The sequence below is a fragment of the Amblyraja radiata genome, chromosome 4 (genome assembly GCF_010909765.2).
Source record: "Amblyraja radiata isolate CabotCenter1 chromosome 4, sAmbRad1.1.pri, whole genome shotgun sequence".
Lineage (NCBI taxonomy): Eukaryota > Metazoa > Chordata > Chondrichthyes > Rajiformes > Rajidae > Amblyraja > Amblyraja radiata.
The window spans coordinates 24,057,846-24,080,850 of NC_045959.1; the positions used below are offsets into that span (position 1 = coordinate 24,057,846).

The following is a 23,005-nucleotide window of genomic DNA, read 5'->3' on the forward strand; positions in this document are numbered from 1 at the left end:
AAGACGGCTAAAGCACAGTATATGTAAGTCCTTTAAAGGAGGGAGGGGGGGGAGGCGAAGGAGGGAGAAGGAGTGGAGACAACTTTTAAGAAGCCAGAGATACACGGCTGTGAAGCTCAGCGGACATTTAACATCACCGGTCGGTTATTCTTGATTCTGAAAACTACTGCTTACCTTTTTGTTTCCCAATGAGCCAATGAAATTCACAGGTCAGCACCGGCTACAACCTACGGGAACCTCCGAGAACCTTCGACCTCTTGGCAACCCATTAGGACCTCCTGGCGACCCACCTGCGGCTCGAGAATTCTCGCTACACTCCATGGCGGCTTCATTCTAGTCGCCGCTAATTTTTCAACATGTTGAAAAATTCACGATGACCATAATGAGGCCGCAACTAGTTCCCAGAATGTGGGAACTCCTCACGACCATGAAGGCGACTCCCCAGAAACCACCCACGAACATGTGGTGGCCATGTGACGACTGCATAGTCTCCTGCAGTCACCTAAGTGGAACAGGCCCATAAACTCTCCTCCTTGAGCATGTTCTGCCTTTCAGTGAGACTGATGCTCTACTGCATTTTCACTTTGGTGCCAAATCTCCATAGTATAGACTCATCAAAAAATACAGCACATAAACAAGCCCCTCAACCTACCAGGTCCACACCAACCACGCGTTCACAATAATCCTACATGAAACCCATTTTTTCTTACTGTCCCCACTTTTTCATCACTACCCAGATTCTACTGCATCTACATACTTGGTTCAATTTACATCATCCAATTAACCTACCAACTCGCCCGCCTTTGCAGTGTGAGAGAAAACAGAGCACCCGAAGGATGACTACATGGTCACAGTTAGAATAACCATATAACAATTACAGCATGGAAACAGGCCATCTCGGCCCTTCTAGTCCGTGACGAACACTTACTTTCACCTAGTCCCATCTACCTGCACTCAGACCATAACCCTCCATTTCTTTCCCGTCCATATACCTATCCAGTTTATTTTTAAATGATAAACTTGAACCTGCCTCCACCACTTCCACTGGAAGCACATTCCACACAGCTACCACTCTCTGAGTAAAGAAGTTCCCCCTCATGTTACCACTAAACTTTTGTCCCTTAATTCTCAAATCATATCCTCTTGTTTGAAGCTTCCCTACTCTCAATGGAAAAAGCTTATCCACTCTGTCAACTCTGTCTATCCCTCTCATAATTTTAAAGACCTCTATCAAGTCCCCCCTTAACCTCTGCACTCCAAAGAATAAAGACCAAACTTGTTCAACCTTTCTCTGTAACTTAGGTGCTGAAACCCAGGCAACATTCGAGTAAATCTCCTCTGTACTCTCTCTATTTTGTTGACATCTTTCCTATAATTTGGCGACCAAAATTGTACACCATAATCCAGAATTGGCCTCACCTATGCCTTGTACAATTTTAACATTACATCCCAACTTCTATCCTCAATGCTCTGATTTATAAAGGCCAGCACACCAAAAGCTTTCTTTACCACCCTATCTACATGAGATTCCACCTTCAGGGAACTATGTACAGTTATTCCTAGATCCCTCTGTTCAACTGCATTCCTCAATTCGCTACCATTTATCATGTACGTCCTATTTTGATTTGTCCTGCCAAGATGTAGCACCTCACTCACACTTATCAGCATTAAACTCCATCTGCCATCTTTCAGCCCACTCTTCCAAATGGCCGAATGTGCAAACTCCACATGGACAACTCCCAAGGCCTGGATTCAATGACAATAAACGTATTCATTCATTCATTCATTCATTCATTCATTCATTCATTCATTCATTCATTCGAACCCATGTCGCTGGAACATGAGGCAACGATTCTACCAGCTGTCACCATTAATGACTTGTGCAGAGTGCATCGTGGCTGAGTTTGTTACCTGCTGATACTTTCATCCTGAGAATGTATGGCGTCACCAGCACCACCAATCGGTAGCATCAGCACACTTTTCTGCGTTGATTGTTGCAGGCTCCTGGCAATGGGAATTGTTCCTCCTTCTCGGATCAGCTCTGCTTCCACTCCAAATACTTGGATACAACAAATGGAAAAGAGTGCAATGTGAGCAAGTGAAATGCTTCTGATTCCCATCCTGAAATGTGCTTTCTTCCCTCACTATCAATACTGAATTGCATTTATACATGTGAATTCAATACAAAGATCTGGACCGTTTCAATATACTAAATCCTCATCGTCCGCTGACGTACAATCCATAGATCCATGTACTCATGACATCGGCCGTGCATTACTGGGGATGTTAGTAAACATTGTGGGTCCCTTCTTACTCTTCCCCTGTAGTGGCCAGTGGATCCTGTGGACAATGATAATGGATTGCATTTATGTTTTGTGCTGGGAAGTGATGAAGTATCAATGGTCGGCGTGTGGCCAGAGTGGGGTCAGGAACACATGGGCAGGTTTGTAGCAGGAGCCTGTGTCCAGAATGCTTGTGCTAAAAAGCAAACTGCTGGTGGATCTCAAAAGGTCAGGCAGTACCTGTAGAGACAGTGGGATGGTCGCTGTTTTGGGTCAAGATTCTGGATCAGGGTTCCAACGCCGAAACATCGAGCATTCCTGTACCTCCACAGATGTTGCCTGACCTGCTGAGCTCCTCCACAAGATTACAGCATCTGCCATCTCTTGTCTCCAACGTGCTTGTCTGTTTCAGCTAGCTTTGACAAGTAAAACTTACATAGAAGTTGCAAAGAGTCAAGAGTGTTCATTATGCAAAGGCACAGGATATGAACAGGAATATTAAAGATCTCACTTGCTGTGGCTTTACCGGCACATTAAGTAGGATTTTTATTCCAGTTAGGTCCATAGAAATCTGACCACTGTACGTCATTGCAGTCAAAGTCGCATTGCCAGCAGTATTAGAGATATTGGTGTTATCATTATCTACGGGAAGTGTGCTGGGCCGCATTCTGTTTACATGCATTAATGCCACCTGCTGGAAATTCCGGTTCCAACAGCTTTGAGTTGCGTTTCCTGTTGAGTTACAGGAAGTTATCATAACAAGGAAGTTCAGCTCAGGGAGGGTACCTCATGGTGTTTAGACAGTGTAATTCCCAGTGTGTAATCTATCGCCATCCTACCCCACAGAATTTGTTAGACGCAATGTCTTTGAGTAATTATGTTTGTTAACAGCATCTTTATATGCTATAAACGTTATTGAGCAGGATTGTTATTATTAACAAAGTTAAGAATGTTTCATGTACCCTGGCTGGTTTCTCACATAACACAACAGCACTGTATTTGGTGGTGGCATCATAGTTTATGTTCCTTTACCAAGTGTATAACGTAACTAAATATGCTGTTTCCTTTTCTGCTTGTATGTTACAGTTTCACAGTTGAATACAGTAAAGCATCAACGACATCTTGTATCTACGGGTCTTTATTGGATTAATTGTTTAACTTGCTTGATAGCTGGATAGGGACATTCAGCGAGTCCAGTATAGGAAGACTCTGCTCCTTTCCCTCAAGAATGACAAGGGAATGGTGGAGGTTTCATAGACACCGACTGTGATGGCATTAATGGTGTTTCCGTTGACGTGTCAACTGTGAGTCTATGGACAGCACCTCTGGCCTTTAAATCAGAACGCTCCGAGACTTGAGCATGAAATCTTGGGCTGTCACTGCACGGGGAAGAGCATCACTGTGGGAGGTGCTGATGTGCAGATGAAAATAAGGCAGACATAAATAATTCTGTTGTGTTATCTTGAAGAGGATCAGAGGGTTCCCAATATGTATCCATCAACTAACAATCCAGTGGCAATTAGTTAACTTGTCACATTGCAGGGGCTAATTTTGTGGTAAATAAATTAGCCTCGGCATATCGTGCATTTCATTAGTGGCCACACTGCAAAAGAAATGTTCTGATGAAAGTGATGCAAGCATTTAGTTTACTTTCTCTTTATAGTGAGAATGAGTTCAACCTGTGGCATACTATTCTCATCTTTAAGCATATTCATAAAACGGCATTGGATAAGAAATGCTACTAAAGGGCAGCAAGAGTATGGATTCAAGCGATTAGAACATTACAGCGTGGTGAGAATTCTTCAGGTAGTCCAGAGTTTCTACAGAGTTTAGACAATCTGAAGAAAGGTCTCACCCCAAGACATCACCTATCCATGTTCTCCAGAAATGCTGCCTGACCCGCTGAGTTACACCAACATTTTGTGTCTTTCTTTGTAAAACCAGCATCTGCAGTTCCTTGTTGCTAGGTAGACATAAAATGCTGGAGTAACTCAGTGGGTCTGGCGGCATCTCTGGAGAGAAGGAATGGATGGATGACGTTTCGGGTCGAGACCCTTCCTCAGACTGATCAGTCCAATCAGACTGAAGAAGTCCAATCAGTCTGAAGAAGAGTCTCGACCCGAAACGTCGCCCATTCCTTCTCTCGACAGATACTACCTGACCCGCTGAGTTACTCCAGCATTTTGTGTCTACCTTTTTAAACCAGCATCTGCAGTTCTTTCTTACACGTTCCTTGTTATTAATCGTACAGAGTTTCTGCTGTGCATTATCACATTTTGCTATGATAAGTGTCAAGCTCACTCCCAGTTCTCCTCCACTAAGGTACTGCATTTGGGGCATAATTGAGACAGGATAATGCACGTAATTCTTTTTAACAGCTTTACCATAGTGATGAATGAATGAATGAATAAGTTTATAGGCCAAGTATTCACATACAAGGAATTTGCCTTGGTGCTCCGCCCGCAAGTGACAACATGACATACAGTGACAGTTAGGAATGACACATAAAACATTGAACATTAATAATAAAACATTATTGATTAAACATGTGAATTAAATAATATACCAGAGCAAAAGGAGGCTACAGATTTTAGGTTATTGAGTAGAGCTACTACTCGTGGAAAAAAGGTTGTTTTTATGTCTGGCTGTGACAACTTTGACAGCCCGGAGTCGCCTTCCAGAGAGAAGTGATTCAAAGAGTTTGTGGCCAGGGTGAGAGGGGTCAGAGATGATCTTGCCCGCTCGCTTCCTGGCCCTTGCAGTGTACAGTTCATCAATGGAGGGAAGGTTGCAGCCAATAACCTTCTCAGCTGATCGGACGATTCGCTGCAGCCTCCGGATGTCGTGCTTGGTGGCTGAGCCAAACCAGACCATGATGGAGAAGGTGAGCACAGACTCTACGATGGCCATATAGAATTGGACCATCATTGCCTGTGGCAGATTGTGCTTCCTCAGCTGCCGCAGGAAGTACACACTCTGTTGTGCCTTTTTGACTGTGGAGTAGATGGTGGCCCCCCCCATTTGAGGTCCTTGGGGATGATGGTTCCCAAGAACTTAAATGACTCCACAGATGTGAGTGTGGTGTTGTTGATGGTGACTGGGGGGAGGGGAGGGGGAGCTCTCCTAAAGTCAACAATCAATTCCACTGTCTTAAGTGCATTGACCATTTGCACATTTAAGGTAATGAAATATTCCAAGACATGGTGTGTAGAAAGGAACTGCACATGCTTGTTTATACCAAAGATAGTCGCAAAATGCTGGAGTAACTCAGCAAGTCAGGTAGCATCTCCGAAGAATAAGGATGTGATGTTTCGGGTGGGGACACTTCTTCAGACTGAAAGTAGAGAGGAGGGAACTAGAGATAAGAAAAGACCAGAAAAAAAGCAGCGGTGGCAACTGAGGACCAAGGAAGGGTGGAGCCCCAAATGGCCCATTGTTGGCTGAGGAAGAGGTGATAATGAAAGGATACAAGGATGCGAACAGTGGAAGTAGTAGGATGACTAGGGTGGGGAGGTGGATGGGAGAGAGGAAATGTTTGAAGAAATGGAACCAAAGATCCTATAGCAAGCAAGATAGATCACTCGACGAAAAATACGTAGTACGGTCATGGGCAGATTCATAGGTAATTTTCGGCCCCATTTCCGTAACCGGCTTCCGTCTCCGCACCAAAGATCCCATAGCGGAGCTAAGATACTAGTGCAGAGACGGAAGCCGGTTACGGAAACATCCTCGTAAAAATAAAAGTTCTTTGTTAAAAATCTTCTCCTCATTTTCAGAATTATAATTTATGAACACAAACTGTTCCCCTGCAACGTTGATTACACTGCGAGTCGGGTCGGGTCGGGTTGGGTCGGGTTACTGAAATGGATGAAAAAAAGGCCCACGTTCCACTCGGTTGCGTACTACACGTCAGCCCATTGCATTTAGCAGGAGTGGTCTATCTTGCTCCTCTATAGGATCTTTGCATGGAACTGTTTGAAGTGTGGTCACTGTCATTAGCAATAGTCAATTAATGCACAGCAAGATCCCACATCAATAATGTGATGAAGACTATCCGCACGTTTAGTGTTTTAGTTGAAGGAAATACATTGTCTGGAACTCTAGGGACATGATCCCTGCCCTTCCCCAAATAATGTCGTGGAATTTTTCACATCCACCTGAGAGAGAACTCACTGAACTCACATTTAAAAACTGCTCCTCTGGCAATGCAACATTCACTCAGTACTGCACTGGGAGTATCAGCCCAGTAACTGCATCAGCTATTTTGATTCAGCGGTTGTACATCAGCTTTTAACAATGTTGGTAAGGGGATAAAACACTGAAAAGACTCTGTTGTTTGACAAATATTATCGTGAGATCTTTTACTTTCAAGAGATTAGTTGAAGTTATACTTGAGTCTCACTTCTTCATTTATCCTCTTGTGACCTGCATTGGACCACAATATTCACTAACCTCTGCGGATGGCCCTTTGCCCAGCAGCGTACTGCTTGTCAGTGACTTCAGCTACCCAGGCTTTCGATCCACCATTTGAGAAAACTTGAAGCTTGTTGGGACTTCTGCGTTCAGCAAATACTTGGTTGAGATATGCAGTAACCTATAAAAAATCAGGCTAAATTAGCACTGGCAATTCCATTTGCGCAAACATCCAGAAATCAACACAGCAAATATTATTTACAATTATTCTCTTCATCAAATCAGATAGATACACAAAGCACGAAAAGCACGCGCAGATTAACATTAAATAAATGAGCATAGGTAGTCATTGATGGAGGGAAAGGACTGAAAATTGGAAAAGTTATGTAAAGATAGTATGGATGTTTGAGTATGGTTTCTATTCTAGTCTCCACATTGCAATAAGCAAAATGAAACCATGGGAGAAGGTACAAGAAAGACAAAGATAACACCAAAACTGAATGGTTATAACAAAAAGGAAAGAGTGAAAAGGCTGGCTTCTTTGTTCCTTTTAAGATGAAACTGAGAAAAAATAGTAGACAGGGGTTTTGTGGGTTTGAGAGTGGTGGAGCAAACTGGAAAACTGTTCAAGGAAGGAGGAAGGCAGAAACCAGTAAGATGTAGGCCTGCCGGTTTAACATTGGGAAATCCATCATTAAGGAGGAAACAGCAGGGCATTTAGAAAATCATAAGACAGTCAAGCAGAGACAACATGACTTAAATGAAAGGGAAGTTCTGTTTAACAAAATTGTTAGAATTCTTTGAAGATGTAACAATCAGAATGGCTAAGGGAGGTACATTAAGTTGTATTGTATTTGGATTTCCAGAAATCATTCCATTAGTGCCACACATCAGGATATTGAACAAAGCAGGAGTGCACAAGATGAGTGGTTATATATTAGCATGGAAAGGGAATAGCTGACGGAAACTAGAATTGGTGTTAACAGGTCATCTTTGGATTGGCAACTAGTAACTGGTGGGTGTTCATGGATCAGCACAAAGGTCTCAATGTATATTGGTAACTTGGATGGAGAGGTGGGAAATATGGGATTATCTATTTGGAAGGAAGAATAAAAAAAACAAGTTCTTATTTAAATGGAGTGAAACTACACAACGTTGGAGGAGAGAGTGATTTGGAAGTGCTGAATCATTAAACACAAAAATTCAACATCCCAACACAACAAGTAATTAGGAAAGATGGTGAAATGATGGCCTTTATTGCAAGGGGCATGGAGCATGAAAGTAGGGAAGTTTAAATGTAGTTTTACATGACACTAACAAGACTACACTTGGTTATAGTGTACAACATGGTCTCCATATTTAAAGAAGGATATGTTACATTGTAGCCAGTGCAGTGAAGGTTGTTCCTGAGATGAAGGAGTTAACATTTAGGAGGCAGGTGGGACAAGCACTTAAGTTTGACCATTTTTGAAGGGATATACCAATTGAACATGCCTATATGTCTTTAATGATCTTGGTGAGATGCCTCGCCCCTGCTGCCCAACCCCTTCACACGCACACGCATACACACACGCCCCTGCTGCCCAACCCCTTCACACGCACACGCACACACATACACACATACACACACGCCCCTGCTGCCCAACCCCCTGCACACGCACACGCATACACACGCCCCTGCTGCCCACACACACACGCCCCTGTTGCCCACACACACGCACACACGCACACACACACGCACACGCACACACACACGCACACGCCCCTGCTGCCCACACACACACACACACACACACACACCCCTGTGCCCAACACACAAACACACACACACACACACACACTACACACACACACACGCCCCTGCTGTCCAACACACACACACACCCCTGCTGCCCAACCCCTTCACACACACACACACGCCCCTGCTGACCAACCCCTTTACACACACACACACACACACACACACACACACACACACACACACACACACACACACACACACACACACACACACACGGAAGACTAAAGCACCAGCCTGTCCATGAAGCTGGTCTTCTTGAGATGAAGAGATCTGGTGTCCAATTCTGAGCCCATACCTGGGAAATTTCAGAACAGAATTTGTCTTATGCATCAACATTCGCTCATGTTTTCTTCCTTTCTTTACTCTCTGCTCTTTCTCCTCTTTCACTCTCCCTCTCTTTCATCCATCCTTTCCCACACAGGTTGAGAAAGTTCTCTTACGCAAAACTGCTGAAGGTTAATCAAGTTTCAATCCAAGCACAGCATTTACCTGACGGTTTACCACGTTGGGATCCATGTTGGGGACTAAACGAATCGAGAACTTTCCCGTCACTTTTGCAGGGATAACAGTTTTGGCACCAGGGCCCGAGAAAGCTCCTTCAATTCCGTGAATCGACAATGCCGGATATCTCCACCGGTGAAGAAGTATGTCCTCCTAATATCACAACATCCAAGTATTCACAGAAAACCTCGTATTGCACTTTAAATAAGCTCGCTGCCTGTGCAGCAGGTTTGGTTACTTCAACAACAGAATGCATGAATACAGGATTTTTAATGCAATGAAACACTCCAAGGGCTTGACATAAGCAAACATGAAATGGCACTAAGCAGCACAAGGAGATATTAGAGATGGTCACCAAAAGCTTGGTCATAGGTTACAATATAATAAGGAGCATCATAAAGGGGTAAGTAGAGGCAGGGAGGAGCAGAGGGAATTCCACAACTTGGGACCTTGGCATCTAGAGATACAGCCATCAATGGTCGGAAAGTTAAAATCTGGAATGTGCAGAATTCTAGGTGTGCATAACAAAATCTGAGGGGTGGATGATACTGAGAGGCATAGAAAAGGACTATGGAGGGGTTTGATAACAAGGTTAACAAATTTACAATGGAGCTGCTGCAGGAATGTAGTAGGTGCATACAAGTCTGCATCATGGATGATCAGCCATGATCATATTGAATGGCGGTGCAGGCTCGAAGGGCCGAATAGCCTACTCCTGCACCTATTTTCTATGTTTCTAAGTCTGACTTGAATTTAAAGCTACTCTAATAAGTCTTAAGATAAAAATTATAACAAAGAATAATTTCCAGGTTGGTGGCAGACTGCCCTAAGCTTAACCTGCACAGTAGATGAGATAAATTTGTAGGGGAGGAGCTTCAGGCATTTTTAGGAGCTGATGTGTTCCTAAGAATGTGGTCAAGAAAGATTTGAAAGAACTGGCATTGTTACTGTGGTGTAGAAGCGGATAGAAAATGGGAGCAAGAGAGAGCTATTCAACCCTTCAGGCCTGTTACCCCATTAACTTCAACCATGGCTGATCCTCTATTCTACCACCATAATCCCATTGTCTCCACATATCCCTTGATGCCATTTGTATCTGGAAATCTACCTGTCTCCTTCTTGGCTATATTCAGTGACTTGGTCTCCTTAGCATACTGTGTCAAATAATTCTACAGGTTCACCACCCTTGGAGTGAAGGAATATTTTCCTAATTTCAGCACCAAGTGTCTTAAACTCTATCCTGAGACTGTGGGGAGTCACATTTTTTAAATTCCCCAGCTTAGGGTAGGATCCTCGCTGTATCCAATCTGTCGAGCTGTCAGAATTGTATATATTTCAATGAGATTCCTCCTCATTCTTTTGAATTCATTATAGTTAACCCAATCCCCAAAAACCATTCCAGCAGCCCAGGCATCTGTCCGGTGATTCTTTGTTGAAATCTCTTCTAAGAAGTGCATCCTTGTTTAGATACAGATATTAAAACTGCTCAATGTACTCCAGGTCTGGACTCACCAATGCCCTGTATAATTGGAGTAACAAACCTTGCTCCTCATTTACTAAAAACATAATAATGGCTTTACTTCTGCAGAATACTAAAGATCGGCATGTCTCCAACGCCTCTACCCAACATCTACAGATGCAGAGATCTGTTGGAATGTATCACAGCTAGGTTTAGCAACAACTCTGCCCAAGACTATGAGAAATGGCAGAGAATTGTGAATATAGCCCAGCCCATCAACAGAACAGCCTCCCCCATAATCGACTCCATCTACACTTCACTCAGCCTCGGAATAGCGGCCAATAAAATCAAGGACTATTTAAACATCAGTTATTTTCTCTTTCCCCCACTCCCATTAGGCAGAAGATACAAAGCTTGAATATACAAACCCCCCCCCCCCCCCCCTCACACTTCATAGATGTATTGGTTTGTAGGTTAATTGGGCTTGGTAAATTGTAAAAATTGTCCCTTGTCTGTAGGATAGTGTTAGCGTACAGGGTGATGCTGATCATAGAAACATAGAAAATAGGTACAGGAGTAGGCCATTCGGCCCTTCGAGCCTGCACCACCATTCAATATGATCATGGCTGATCATCCACTCAGTATCCTGTACCTGCCTTCTCTCCATACCCCCTGATCCCTTTAGCCACAAGGGCCACAACTAACTCCCTCTTAAATATAGCCAATGAACTGGCCTCAACTACCTTCTGTGGCAGAGAATTCCAGAGATTCACCACTCTCTGTGTGAAAAATGTTTTTCTCATCTTGGTCCTAAAAGATTTCCCCCTTATCCTTAAACTGTGACCCCTTGTTCTGGACTTTCCTAACATCGGGATCAATCTTCCTGCATCTAACCTGTCCAACCCCTTAAGAATTTTGTAAGTTTCTATAAGACCCCCCCTCAATCTTCTAAATTCTAGCGAGTACAAGCCGAGGCTATCCAGTCTTTCTTCATATGAAAGTCCTGACATCGGCGCAGACTCAGTGGGCCAAAGGGCTTCTTTCCACAATGTATCTCTAGAGTCTAAATACCCAATTCCATCAAATCTCTATCATTGTAATTGCACTGTCCATCATTGGCAAGTCTATTATCAATGTACCTTAGCTTCATGGCGGAGTCTTGAGGCACCAATACTATCCTTGAAGTGATCAGGATTAAATTCGATTGCTTCGTACAAGAGAAGCTCCTCGCTGGTAAGGGGCACAACATCCGCATCGATGTCAGGAATCAGGATGTGACCGGTTGAATTCACAAGGCTGCCTGCAATTGAATGAACAGGTTAGGGCTGCACTTGGATGTTAGTCTGAACCATGAGCACGAAACAGGTGTGAGAGTCACAAACTGTTTTCCCTCCTGGGATTTGATTCCATTGACTTTAGCGATACAAAATGTGTGGAGGTGATCACAACCAACAGCCAATAAGCAAAACCCAAGACGTTGTCTCTGTTATTCTCTCTCAGCGGATGCTGACTGACTGCTGGGTGTTTCCAGCAGAGTTTGATTTTGTTTCAGAAATGCAGTATCTCCAGTTGTTTAAATTTTCACCTCTCTCTCCCCCTCCCACCCCAACACAGAAAAATTACGCACACATAATTACACATGGAGTGCAAGCCTTTCTCAACCAGTGCATAAAATAAAAGAGTACAAACCTCATGTATAAATGTATAAAACCTTGGCTGGGACAAACCTTGAGTATTACATGCCTCGTGAAAGGAAGGACACAATTGCACTGGAGAGAATGCAGAACAGATTCAGCAGGGTGTTGCCTGGGATGGAGCAGTTAAGTTATGATGAAAGACTGGACAGGATTAGTTTGTTCTCATGGAGTGGAGGAGGCTGTGGATCTGAGAGATGCAAACAAAGTTATGATGGGGCATAGATAGGATGAATGGTAAACATTTCCTCATGACAAAGACGTCAAAAATTAGAAGCACAGTGTTAAGGTGTAATAGGAACAGAAAGGATCTGAGGAATATTTTTACGTGAGGATGGCAGCCAATTTGAACACTCTGCCTGAGAAAGTGTTGGACGCAGGAATTCTCACAACATTTAAAATGTATCTGGACAAGCACTTGAAGCATTCTTTCTTAAGTTTCCTGACAAAACGTCTTCAGCGTGTGTGTGTGTGTGTGAACGGAAAGAGCTCCAATTGGCATCCAGTGTTGAGTGGTACACCTCAGGGCACAGTACTTGGCCCACACCTATTTTTGCTTTACATAAATGACATCCATGAAAAAGTTGCAAGTACGACCAGACTATTCGCTGATGATTGTTTGCTGTACCGTCCAATTAAGTCAGCTGATGATGAACATGCTCTCCAAAAGGATCTCTATACTATGGTTGAGTGGTCACAACAATGGGGCATGCAGTCCAACCCTTCCAAATGTGAAACCATGCGTGTCACCAGAAAGAGGAATCCAGGAGAAACATCTTACAACATACTTGGTGCCACCCTTGAAGAATCCAAACAAACCAAGTATCTTGGCATCAAATTGCAGAATGATCTGCGTTGGAATGGTCAGACTCATCATGCAACGGTGAAAGCAACAGGTGTCCTAAACTTTCTGAGGCGCAACTTTCATCATTGTTCAACTTCTGTCAAGGAGAAGCTACACTTCACCCTCGTTAGACCTCATTTGGACTACGCAGTTGCAGCATGGGACCCATACACAAATAAAAACATTTCTTCCATCGAACGTGTCCAAAGACAGGCAGCTCGATTTGTTACTAACACCTATGAGAGAGAAGCGAGTGTCACCAAACTTCTGAATTCTCTGGGGTGGAACCCTCTCCAAGAAAAATGTGAAGCTCACCGTTTGACCTGTTTTTACAAAATGTTAAATGGTCAGCTCGACATAGACTACAAGACCTACACCAAACCCAAACCAATTAGGAGCAGACGAGGGCATTCGATCCAATTTGTGATCCCAGCTACAAAGACAGATGTGTACAGCAATTCGTTCTTCCCCCGCACAATTAAAGCATGGAATAATCTCCACCCAACTATAGTTACCCAACCAGATGCAACTAAATTTAAAGTAGCTCTTTCTTCCCAATAACCCTTTCTGGCTTAAGCCCTCCCTTCACCACCTCCAGTTTAAATTCCATTTGGAATATTTTGGAGGACCAAGAAACCAAGAACCATAGAAGGTTATAGACCAAATGCGGACAAATAGGATTCGTGTAGATGAGTACTTGATGATCAATCAGCATGGGCGATGGGCTGAAGAGTCTATTCCTGTGCTGTATCACTAGGGCTGTCACTTTACTTAACAGTGAATAACTTGTTTACATTGTTTCTTAACTTTGCATATTTTCAACTTTGCATAGATCTCGCCTGTGCTCTTCTAATTAAGCCCCTTCAGAATGGTATAATTTGAATCAATCTGTATGACATCCCCACACAGTGGCAGTACACACCTGTGGCACGAGGTGCCCAAAGATGAAGATAGGAGAGTGGCAAGGTGGCGCAGCTGGTAGAGTTGCTGCCTCACAGCGTCAGAGACCCGGGTTTGATCCTGAATTTGGGTGCTGTCCGTGTGCAGTTTGCACATTCTCCCTGTGACCGCGTGGGTTTCCTTTGGGTGCATCGGTTTCCTCCCACAACCCAAGACATGTGGGGTTGTAGGTAATCTATAAAATTGCCCCTAGTGTGTGAGTGGATGAGAACTAGAGTGAATGGGTGATTGATAGTCAGAATGCGCCAAAGGGCCTGTTTTTATGCTACATCTCTAAAAATCTAAACAGATCTTCAAACAATATTTAACGTAAACCTCCGCCTCCTTGAGCTAGAAGACGTTTCATCTTGTTATTATTATACCCGGCTGCCAGCATTCAGCTGACACATATTCTCCTCCCCAAAAAGGTTAAGTTCTAATCTATCTTTAGTCCAAATTTAGACTAAATTTGAACTAACAATGGATTGGTCTTTCCACATCTCCACTCTTTCCAAGTCTAAGGATTTCCAAGTCGTTCCCACATTGATCTGCAGCTGCCACAGTATTGCTCTCAAGTGTGGGGAATGATACGGCCACAGGTTATGTCATTTCTTCACTGCTATCTGTGAACCTCTCTCTATTTTTCTCTCCCTGCTAAGAACACATTTTAAAGCACAACAATGCATAAATCCGGTCTTACCGAAGAGAGCAATAAGGTCATTCATTGCCTCATGTATCATCCCCCCGTAGAGTCCAGAGTGCAAATCTTGTTTTGCGCATTGTACCTGTGTTTCAAAACAAAATGCAGAGGTGAGATTTATCTGCAGCAGGACCTCTGCTGATAACAGTGAAAATTTATATTACAATTGAAGGAGGCAAAAGTAGAGGAAGCTCTCAAGCGCAGCAGAAGAAGTAATTGTGCCTGGGTAAGGAGGAAGAACGTTGGCTGGCATTGGGAGAGCAAGGAGGATAAGTGCAAGGATGCTGTAGGGTCAGCAGAATGGAGGTATCTGATCTCCATCTGAGGCACCACATGATGCCCGTGGGATTGGGATATGCATCACTTTATTCTGTCGATGGTAATCACTGGGGCTACAGTGGAGGTGCATGTATATATAAGATGATCGGAAGATACTTAAAGGTGAAGAAGGGAAAACAGTTGACGCTCCAAGATGAGAAGCCATTGTAGTTTGGCTTGGATCGTGATGATGGAGATTTGAAATTCTGGAATATGAGAAGTCATTGGGCCACACCAATATCTCCAACGAGTGGAAACTAATGAAAACGCAAAGAAAATAACTTTCGTATTATTGCCCAAAAAACGTTCAAAAACATTTAAGTTAATTAGCTGGCAGCAAGGTCTATGATAAGATAAGATGAAGGTGTAGGTTGGTAAGTGACAAATAGTATTCATATTATAAGTGCCAGCCAACAAATGCCCCTACTGGAGAGCATTTGAACACTCTCTACATTATAATGACTGCTTATTACACAAGAGGATGGGTACCTGGAACGCACTGCCTTTGGATGGTCTTGGATACAAGAATGGTGCTTTTAGATCTACGCATGAACATGCAGGTGATGATGGGGATATGGAGCACGTGCAGGCAGAAGGCATTAGTTTAAGTAGGCATTATGGTGGACACAGACATCATACGTTGAAGGGCCTGTTACTGTTATATGTTCTATGTTTAGGGACCGCACAGAGGCACAGCGGTAGAACTGCTGCTTTACAGCACCAGAGACTATGGGTTCTGTCTGTATGGAGTTTTTACATTCTCCCTGTGATCACTTTGGTAGCAAAAACAGGAAGACAGATTATTATCTAAATGGTGTCAAGTTGGGAAAAAGGGAAGTCTAAAGGGATCTGGGGGTCCTTGTTCATCGGTCAATGAAACAAAACATGCAGGTACAGCAGGCTGTGAAGAAAGCGAATGGCATATTGGCCTTCATAACAAGAGGAGTTGAGTATAGGAACAAAGAGGTCCTTCTGCAGTTGTACAGGGCCCTAGTGAGACCACACCTGGAGTATTGTGTGCAGTTTTGGTCCCCTAATTTGAGGAAGGACATTCTTGCTCTTGAGGGAGCGCAGCGTAGGTTTACAAGGTTAATTCCCGGGTTGGCGGGACTGTCATATGCTGAGAGAATGGAGCAGCGGGGTTTGTATACTTTGGAGTTTAGAAGAATGAGAGGGGATCTTATTGAAACATATAAGATTATTAAGGGTTTGGACACACAAGAGGCAGGAAACATGTTCCCGATGTTGGGGGAGTCCAGAACTGGGGCCACAGTTTAAGAATAAGGAGTAAGCCATTTAGAACAGAGATGAGGAAACACTTTTTCACACAGAGAGTTGTGAGTCTGTGGAATTCTCTGCCTCAGAGGGCGGTGGAGGCCAGTTCTCTGGATACTTTCAAGAGAGAGCTAGATAGGGCTCTGAAAGATAGCGGAGTCTGGGGATATGGGAAGACAGGAACAGGGTACTGATTGGGGATGATCACATTGAATGGCGGTGCTGGCTCGAAGAGCCGAATGGCCTACTCCTGCACCTATTGTCTATTGTCACACGAGTTTTCTCCGGGTGCTCCAGTTTCCTCCCACATCACAAAGACGTGCAGGTTTGTAGGTTAACACAAAAAGCTGGCATAACTCAACGGGTCAGACAGCATCTCTGGAGAAAAGGAATAGGTGACATTTCTGGGTGAGACCCTTCTTCAGTTGCAGTTCTTCAGGCTGAAAAATGGTCTTGACCCAAAATGTCACCTTTTCCTTTTCTCCAGAGTTGCTGTCTGACACACTGAGTTACTCCAGCTTTTTGTGTCTGTCTTTGGTTTAAACCAGCATCTGCAGTTTCTTCCTACACAGGTTTGTAGGTTAATTGGCTTCGGTAAATCAAAATTGTAAATTGTCCCTAGTGTGTAGAATAGCGCTAGTTTATGAGGTGATCACTGGTTGGTGTGGCCTCAGTGGGCCGAAGGACCTATTTTCCCGCTGTTTCTCTGAAGTTTAACAGATTCTCCTAATATCCACATTGTGGTCAGTTCATAAATACTGCAGCTACAAGATCAGATGGGAGACAATGAGCTTTCTGCAAGGATGTCGACGTTATAATGTGCGCGCTCTGAGCTTGCCTGGATGACTGCAAGTCCAGCAACACTCAAGCTCAACACCATCCAGAAGTCCAACAATACGTTCACTCCCTCCTCCGCACACACCATGGCTGCCGTGTACACCCCACAAAATACGCTGTTTCCCAATCCCACCCACATTCCTGTGCCGGAAATACATTGTTGGTGCTTCATCATTGTCGAGCTTTAATCCTGGAATTCCCTCTCCAACAGCACTGTTGGAGCAACTTCACCTGAAGGACTGCAAGGAGTCAAGAAGGTAGCTTACTACCAGATGCCCAGGAGCAATTTTACAGAGGAAATAATTTCCCAGTGTCACCCACATTCCACCCTCCAAATTCAAAACAAAATCTTAGCATTGACAGCTTCTAAACATCAAACCAATGTTCTGTCCTTGGGATCAGGTTGTTAATTTGACTCAGTACCTCTACAAAGAAATAGCAGAGTCCTCGAGTACCGTAAGTCAGGACTGGTTTTGAGCTGAGCCACCCACTATCCGATATTACGATGTAGTCCACATTGGAAAAAAAGGTTGCATTTCTCTCAATCAAGAGTTTCTCGAGCCCCTTTGATCCAGATTCCTCCATAGCTTCAAAAATAAACTTCAAATTCACTGGCAGTTCCTGAAAGAAAAGCAGAATTACAGGAGTGAACAAATAATACTCAATACCTGCAAGTCCTGCTCCATAGTACACTGGGGGCATCACACTAATCCCCAATGGTCTTCCCAGCACCCTCAGCATTTTCCAATGATCACAAATAGTTTTTTACATCCGTTACCTTTGGCTATTCTGCAGGAGCCTCATGGTTTTGGGGTTTGTACCATCAGTTTTCACAACTCATAGCAAAAAGATTTGAGTATAGGGGCAGGGAGGTTCTACTGCAGATGTACAGGGTCTTGGTGAGACCACAGCTGGAGTGTTGCGTACAGTTTTGGTCTCCGAATCTGAGGAAAGACATTCTTGCCATAGAGGGAGTGCAGAGAAGGCTCACCTGACTGATTCCTGGGATGTCAGGACTTTCATATGAAGAAATACTGGATAGACTCGGCTTGTACTCGCTAGAATTTAGAAGATTGAGGGGGGATCTTATAGAAACGTACACAATTCTTAAGGGGTTGGACAGGCTAGATGCAGGAAGATTGTTCCCGATGTTGGGGTGGTCCAGAACGAGGGGTCACAGTTTAAGGATAAGGGGGACGTCTTTTAGGACCGAGATGACAAAAACATTTTTCACACAGAGAGTGGTGAATCTCTGGAATTCTCTGCCACAGAAGGTAGTTGAGGCCAGTTCATTGGCTATATTTAAGAGGGAGTTAGATGTGGCCCTTGTGGCTAAAGGGATCAGGGGGTATGGAGAGAAGGTAGGTACAGGATACTGAGTTGGATGATCAGCCATGATCATATTGAATGGCGGTGCAGGCTCGAAGGGCTGAATGACCTACTCCTATTTTCTATGTTTCTAACTGGCCTCCAATCTGGGTGTCTCAGCTTAATACAGATCAATAAATCTGAAATGCTAATCGTTGCTATGAACCAAAAAGTGTACCTAGTGTGTCCGGGAGTGCACCGTGAAAGTGGGAAAACATAAAGCTAATGTGAATGGATGAGCAATAATCAGCGTGGATTGGGGTGCGCAAAGGGCATGTTTCCATGCTGTATCTCTGAAAAAATATTCTGGTACAGCAGCAGGAAGCTGAAATAATTTTCCTGTGAAAAGCCAAATATATTAGTCAGGTCTGAAATGGTTTATAACAATCTGCCGCAGCCTCTTTGTGTTAAGTAAGCAGGTCAACAATTAATCCCAGAGCACAAAGGCAGAGCAGAGTTTGTTGTTGAGCAGATCAGACCCAATTCCCATCAAATGGCTTGAGAAATCGGTGCTCATCATTTTAGATATTTCCACCAACGCAAAGCAGTGACTATTCTTAACAGTGAAGATCGTGAAAGGGAATGGACTGAATTGGACTTTCCACCAGTTTGGTTCTTTTCAGATGTCAGTGAGAGTACATTTATCTCAATGCCAGAAGGTTAGAATTATAGTTATACTGTGCCCTCCATAATGTTTGGGACAAAGACCCATCATTTATTTATTTGCCTCTGTACTCCACAATTTGAGATTTGTAATAGAAAAAAAGTGCACATTGTCAGATTTTATTAACAGCCATTTTTATACATTTTGGTTTCACCATGTAGGAGTTACAGCTGTGTTTATACATAGTCCCCCCATTTCAGGGCACCATAATGTTTGTGACACATGGCTTCACAGGCGTTTGTAATTGCTCAGGTGTGTTTAATTGCCTCCTTAATGCGGGTATAAGAGAGCTCTCAGCACCTAGTCTTTCCTCCAGTCTTTCCATCAACTTTGGAAACTTTTATTGCTGTTTATCAACATGAGGACCAAAGTTGTACCAAAGCAGCCATTACAAGACTGAGAAACAAGAATAAAACTGTTCGAGACATCAGCCAAACCTTAGGCTTACCAAAATCAACTGTTTGGAACATCACTAAGAAGAAAGAGAGCACTGGTGAGCTTACTAATCACAAAGGGACTGGCAGACCCACAGCTTATTACAGAAGAATTCTCTCTATAATAAGGAAAAATCCCCAAACACCTGTCCGACAGATCAGAAACACTCTTCAGGAGTCAGGTGTGGATTTGTCAATGACCACTGTCCGCAGAAGACTTCATGAACAGAAATAAAGAGGCTACACTGCAAGATGCAAACCACTGGTTAGTTGCAAATATAGGATGGCCAGGTTACAGTTTGCCAAGAAATACTTAAAAGAGCAATCACAGTTCTGGAAAAAGGTCTTGTGAACAGATGAGATAAAGATTAACTTATAGTTGATGGCAAGAGCAAAGTGATGGAGGAGAGAAGGAACTGCCCAAGATCCAAAGCATACCACCTCATCTGTGAAACACGTTGGTGGGGTGTTATGGCCTGGGCATGTATGGCTGCTGAAGGTAATGGCTCACTTTTCTCCATTGATGATACAACTGCTTATGTCCGTAGCTTAATGAATTCTGAAGTGCATAGACACATCCTATCTGCTCAAGTTCAAACAAATGACTCAAAACTCATTGGCCAGCAGTTCATTCTACAACAAGACAATGATCCCAAACATACTGCTAAAGCAACAAAGGAGTTTTTCAAAGATAAAAAATGGTAAATTCTTATGTGGCCAATTGAGCATGCCTTTTATATGCTGATGAGAAAGCTGAAGGGAACTAGCCCCCAAAACAAGCATAAGCTAAAGATGGCTGCAATACAGGCCTGGCAGAGCATCACCGGAGAAGACACCCAGCAACTGGTGATGTCCATGAATTGCAGACTTCAAGCAGTCATTGCATGCAAAGGATATGCAACAAAATACTAAACATGACATTGATGTGTCCCAAACATTATGGTGCCCTGAAATGCGGGGGGGGGGGGGGGGGGGGGGGGGGATATTATTTATAAACACTGCTGTAATTTCATATGGTTAAACCAAAATGTATAAAAATGGCTTTTATTAAAATCTGACAATGTGCATTTTAACCACATGTGATTTTTTTATATTACAAATCTCAAATTGTGGAGTACAGAGGCAAATGAATAATTGATGGGTCTTTGTCCCAAACATTATGGCGGGCACTGTATAGTGCGGAAACAGGCCCTACACCCCACGATGTCCATTTGCCTGCATTTAGCCTGTATTATTCAAAACCTTCCCAATCCATGTACGTGTCTAAATACCTTATATACTCTGCAATTGTCCCCAATTCTACCACTTTCTCTGGCAGCTCGCTCCACATGCCAACCATCCTGTACGTGAAAAAGTCGCCCCTAGGGTCGGCTTTAATTGTTTCCCCTTCCACCCTAAACCTATGGCCATTAGCACCCCACCCCCACCCCCACCCCTGGGTTCAAGTCACACGCCAGAGAGCTGAGCACAGAAATCAAGAATTGACTCTTGACTATGTGAGATGCTGAAGAAGGGCTGCACTGTTGGAAGTGCTGTCTTCCAGATGAAATATTACACTCAAGCCCCAGCTGCCCTCTCATTAGGTTGCAAAACTTTATCGGCTATAAAACACTGAACACTAAAATTCCAAGAAACCACTAAATCACTAATCATATTTGCCCCCACAAAACTGCACAAAAAAACCTATAAAGAAAACCCCATAATACATAGTGGAATACGAATTTGGAAACAAATAAAAAAAGATTTAAAATTGAATAATATAATAATAATAATAATAATAAATTTTATTTATGGGCGCCTTTCAAGAGTCTCAAGGACACCTTACAAAAATTGAGCATGTAGAGGAAAAACATGTAAGGGGAATGAAATAAATAGTAGAGACATGACTAGTACACAAAGTAAAGACAGAATTCAATACAAAACACAGTATGAGGCAATTAATGCACAGATGAAAAGGGGGGCTAAGGATAGGCAGAGGTGAAGAGATGGGTCTTGAGGCGGGACTGGAAGATGGTGAGGGACACGGAATTGCGGATCAGTTGGGGGAGGGAGTTCCAGAGCCTGGGAGCTGCCCTGGAGAAGGCTCTGTCCCCAAAACTGCGGAGGTTGGACTTGTGGATGGAGAGGAGACCGGCTGATGTGGATCTGAGGGACCGTGAGGGTTGGTAGGGGGAGAGGAGGTCAATGAGATATGGGGGGGCCAGATGGTGGAGGGCTTTGTAGGTGAGGATCAGGATTTTGTAGGTGATCCGGTGGGAGATGGGAAGCCAGTGAAGTTGTTTGAGGACTGGAGTGATGTGATGCCAGGATTTGGTATGGGTGATGAGTCGGGCGGCTGCGTTCTGGACCAGTTGGAGTCGGTTGATGTAGGTGGAGCTGATGCCAAGGAGAAGTGAGTTGCAATAGTCCAGTCGGGAGGAGATGAAGGCATGGATGAGTCTTTCAGCAGCGGGCGGTGTGAGAGAGGGTCTGAGTTTGGCGATGTTGCGGAGATGAAAGAAGGAGGTTTTAATGACATGGCGGATGTGAGGCTCAAGGGAGAGGGTGGAATCAAAGATCACGCCAAGGTTGCGGGCCTGGGGAGATGGGGACACAGTGGTGCCGTCGATGGTGAGAGTGGGGTTATTGATTTTGCTGAGTGTGGCTTTGGAGCCTATGAGGAGGAATTCTGTCTTATCTCTGTTGAGTTTGAGGAAATTATGTTGCATCCAGGTTTTTATAGCTGACAAACAGGAGTTCATATGGGAGAGGGGGGGGGGGGGTTGTGGGGGGATTTGGTGCCAAGGTAAATCTGGGTGTCATCAGCGTAACAGTGGAAGTCCAGATTGAAGTGGCGGAATATCTGACCAAGGGGGAGGATGTAGATGATGAAGAGGAGGGGGCCGAGTACGGAGCCTTGGGGAACGCCTTGAGTGACTGCGGCTGTGGCAGAGGTGTGGTTGTGGAGAGAGATGAAGTGGGATCTGTTGGAAAGGTAGGAACGGAGCCAGCTGAGTGCAGAACCTTCAATGCCAAGGTCATATACCACTATGCCTTCCCATTGTAAATAATCCTTCATTCAAATCATCCTTTATGGACAAAGGTTTCACACAATGGAAAAATTATGGAATCAAAAATATTGGACATCTGTATGGGAAAGGCACTTTTCTTTCATTTCAAGAGTTACAACAGAATTATGGACTGCACTCAAATAATTTCTTCAGATATCTACAAATTAGAGATTATGTTAAATCTACACAAGTCTACAGGAGTAGGGAATCAGAAATTCTTGATGAATGTTTGAACAAGCATCCTAATACTGAAAAACGAATAGCTTATATTTATAACACCCTACTAAACAACGAGGTACCACCGACCGAACCATATAGATACAAATGGGAAAATGAAATAGGTCATCCTATAACGAAAGATATTTGGGACGAAAGTTTACAACAAATACATCAATGTTCATTAAATGCCAGACATACTTTAATACA

General features: G+C 43.6%; 1 protein-coding gene across 1 annotated transcript in view; it reads right to left on the reverse strand.

Annotated features, from left to right (window-relative positions):
* LOC116971890 (cytosolic non-specific dipeptidase-like) overlaps nt 1-23,005 on the reverse strand; it is a 41,935-nt gene that overhangs the window by 1,142 nt on the left and 17,788 nt on the right. Inside the window, exons 7-12 of the mRNA XM_033019075.1 lie at nt 17,487-17,684; nt 14,634-14,718; nt 11,596-11,756; nt 8,986-9,150; nt 6,735-6,876; nt 1,912-2,059 (exon numbers count right to left, since the gene is read on the reverse strand). Coding sequence (XP_032874966.1) covers nt 1,912-2,059; nt 6,735-6,876; nt 8,986-9,150; nt 11,596-11,756; nt 14,634-14,718; nt 17,487-17,684 — 899 coding nt within the window. The remainder of the gene's footprint in view (nt 1-1,911; nt 2,060-6,734; nt 6,877-8,985; nt 9,151-11,595; nt 11,757-14,633; nt 14,719-17,486; nt 17,685-23,005) is intronic.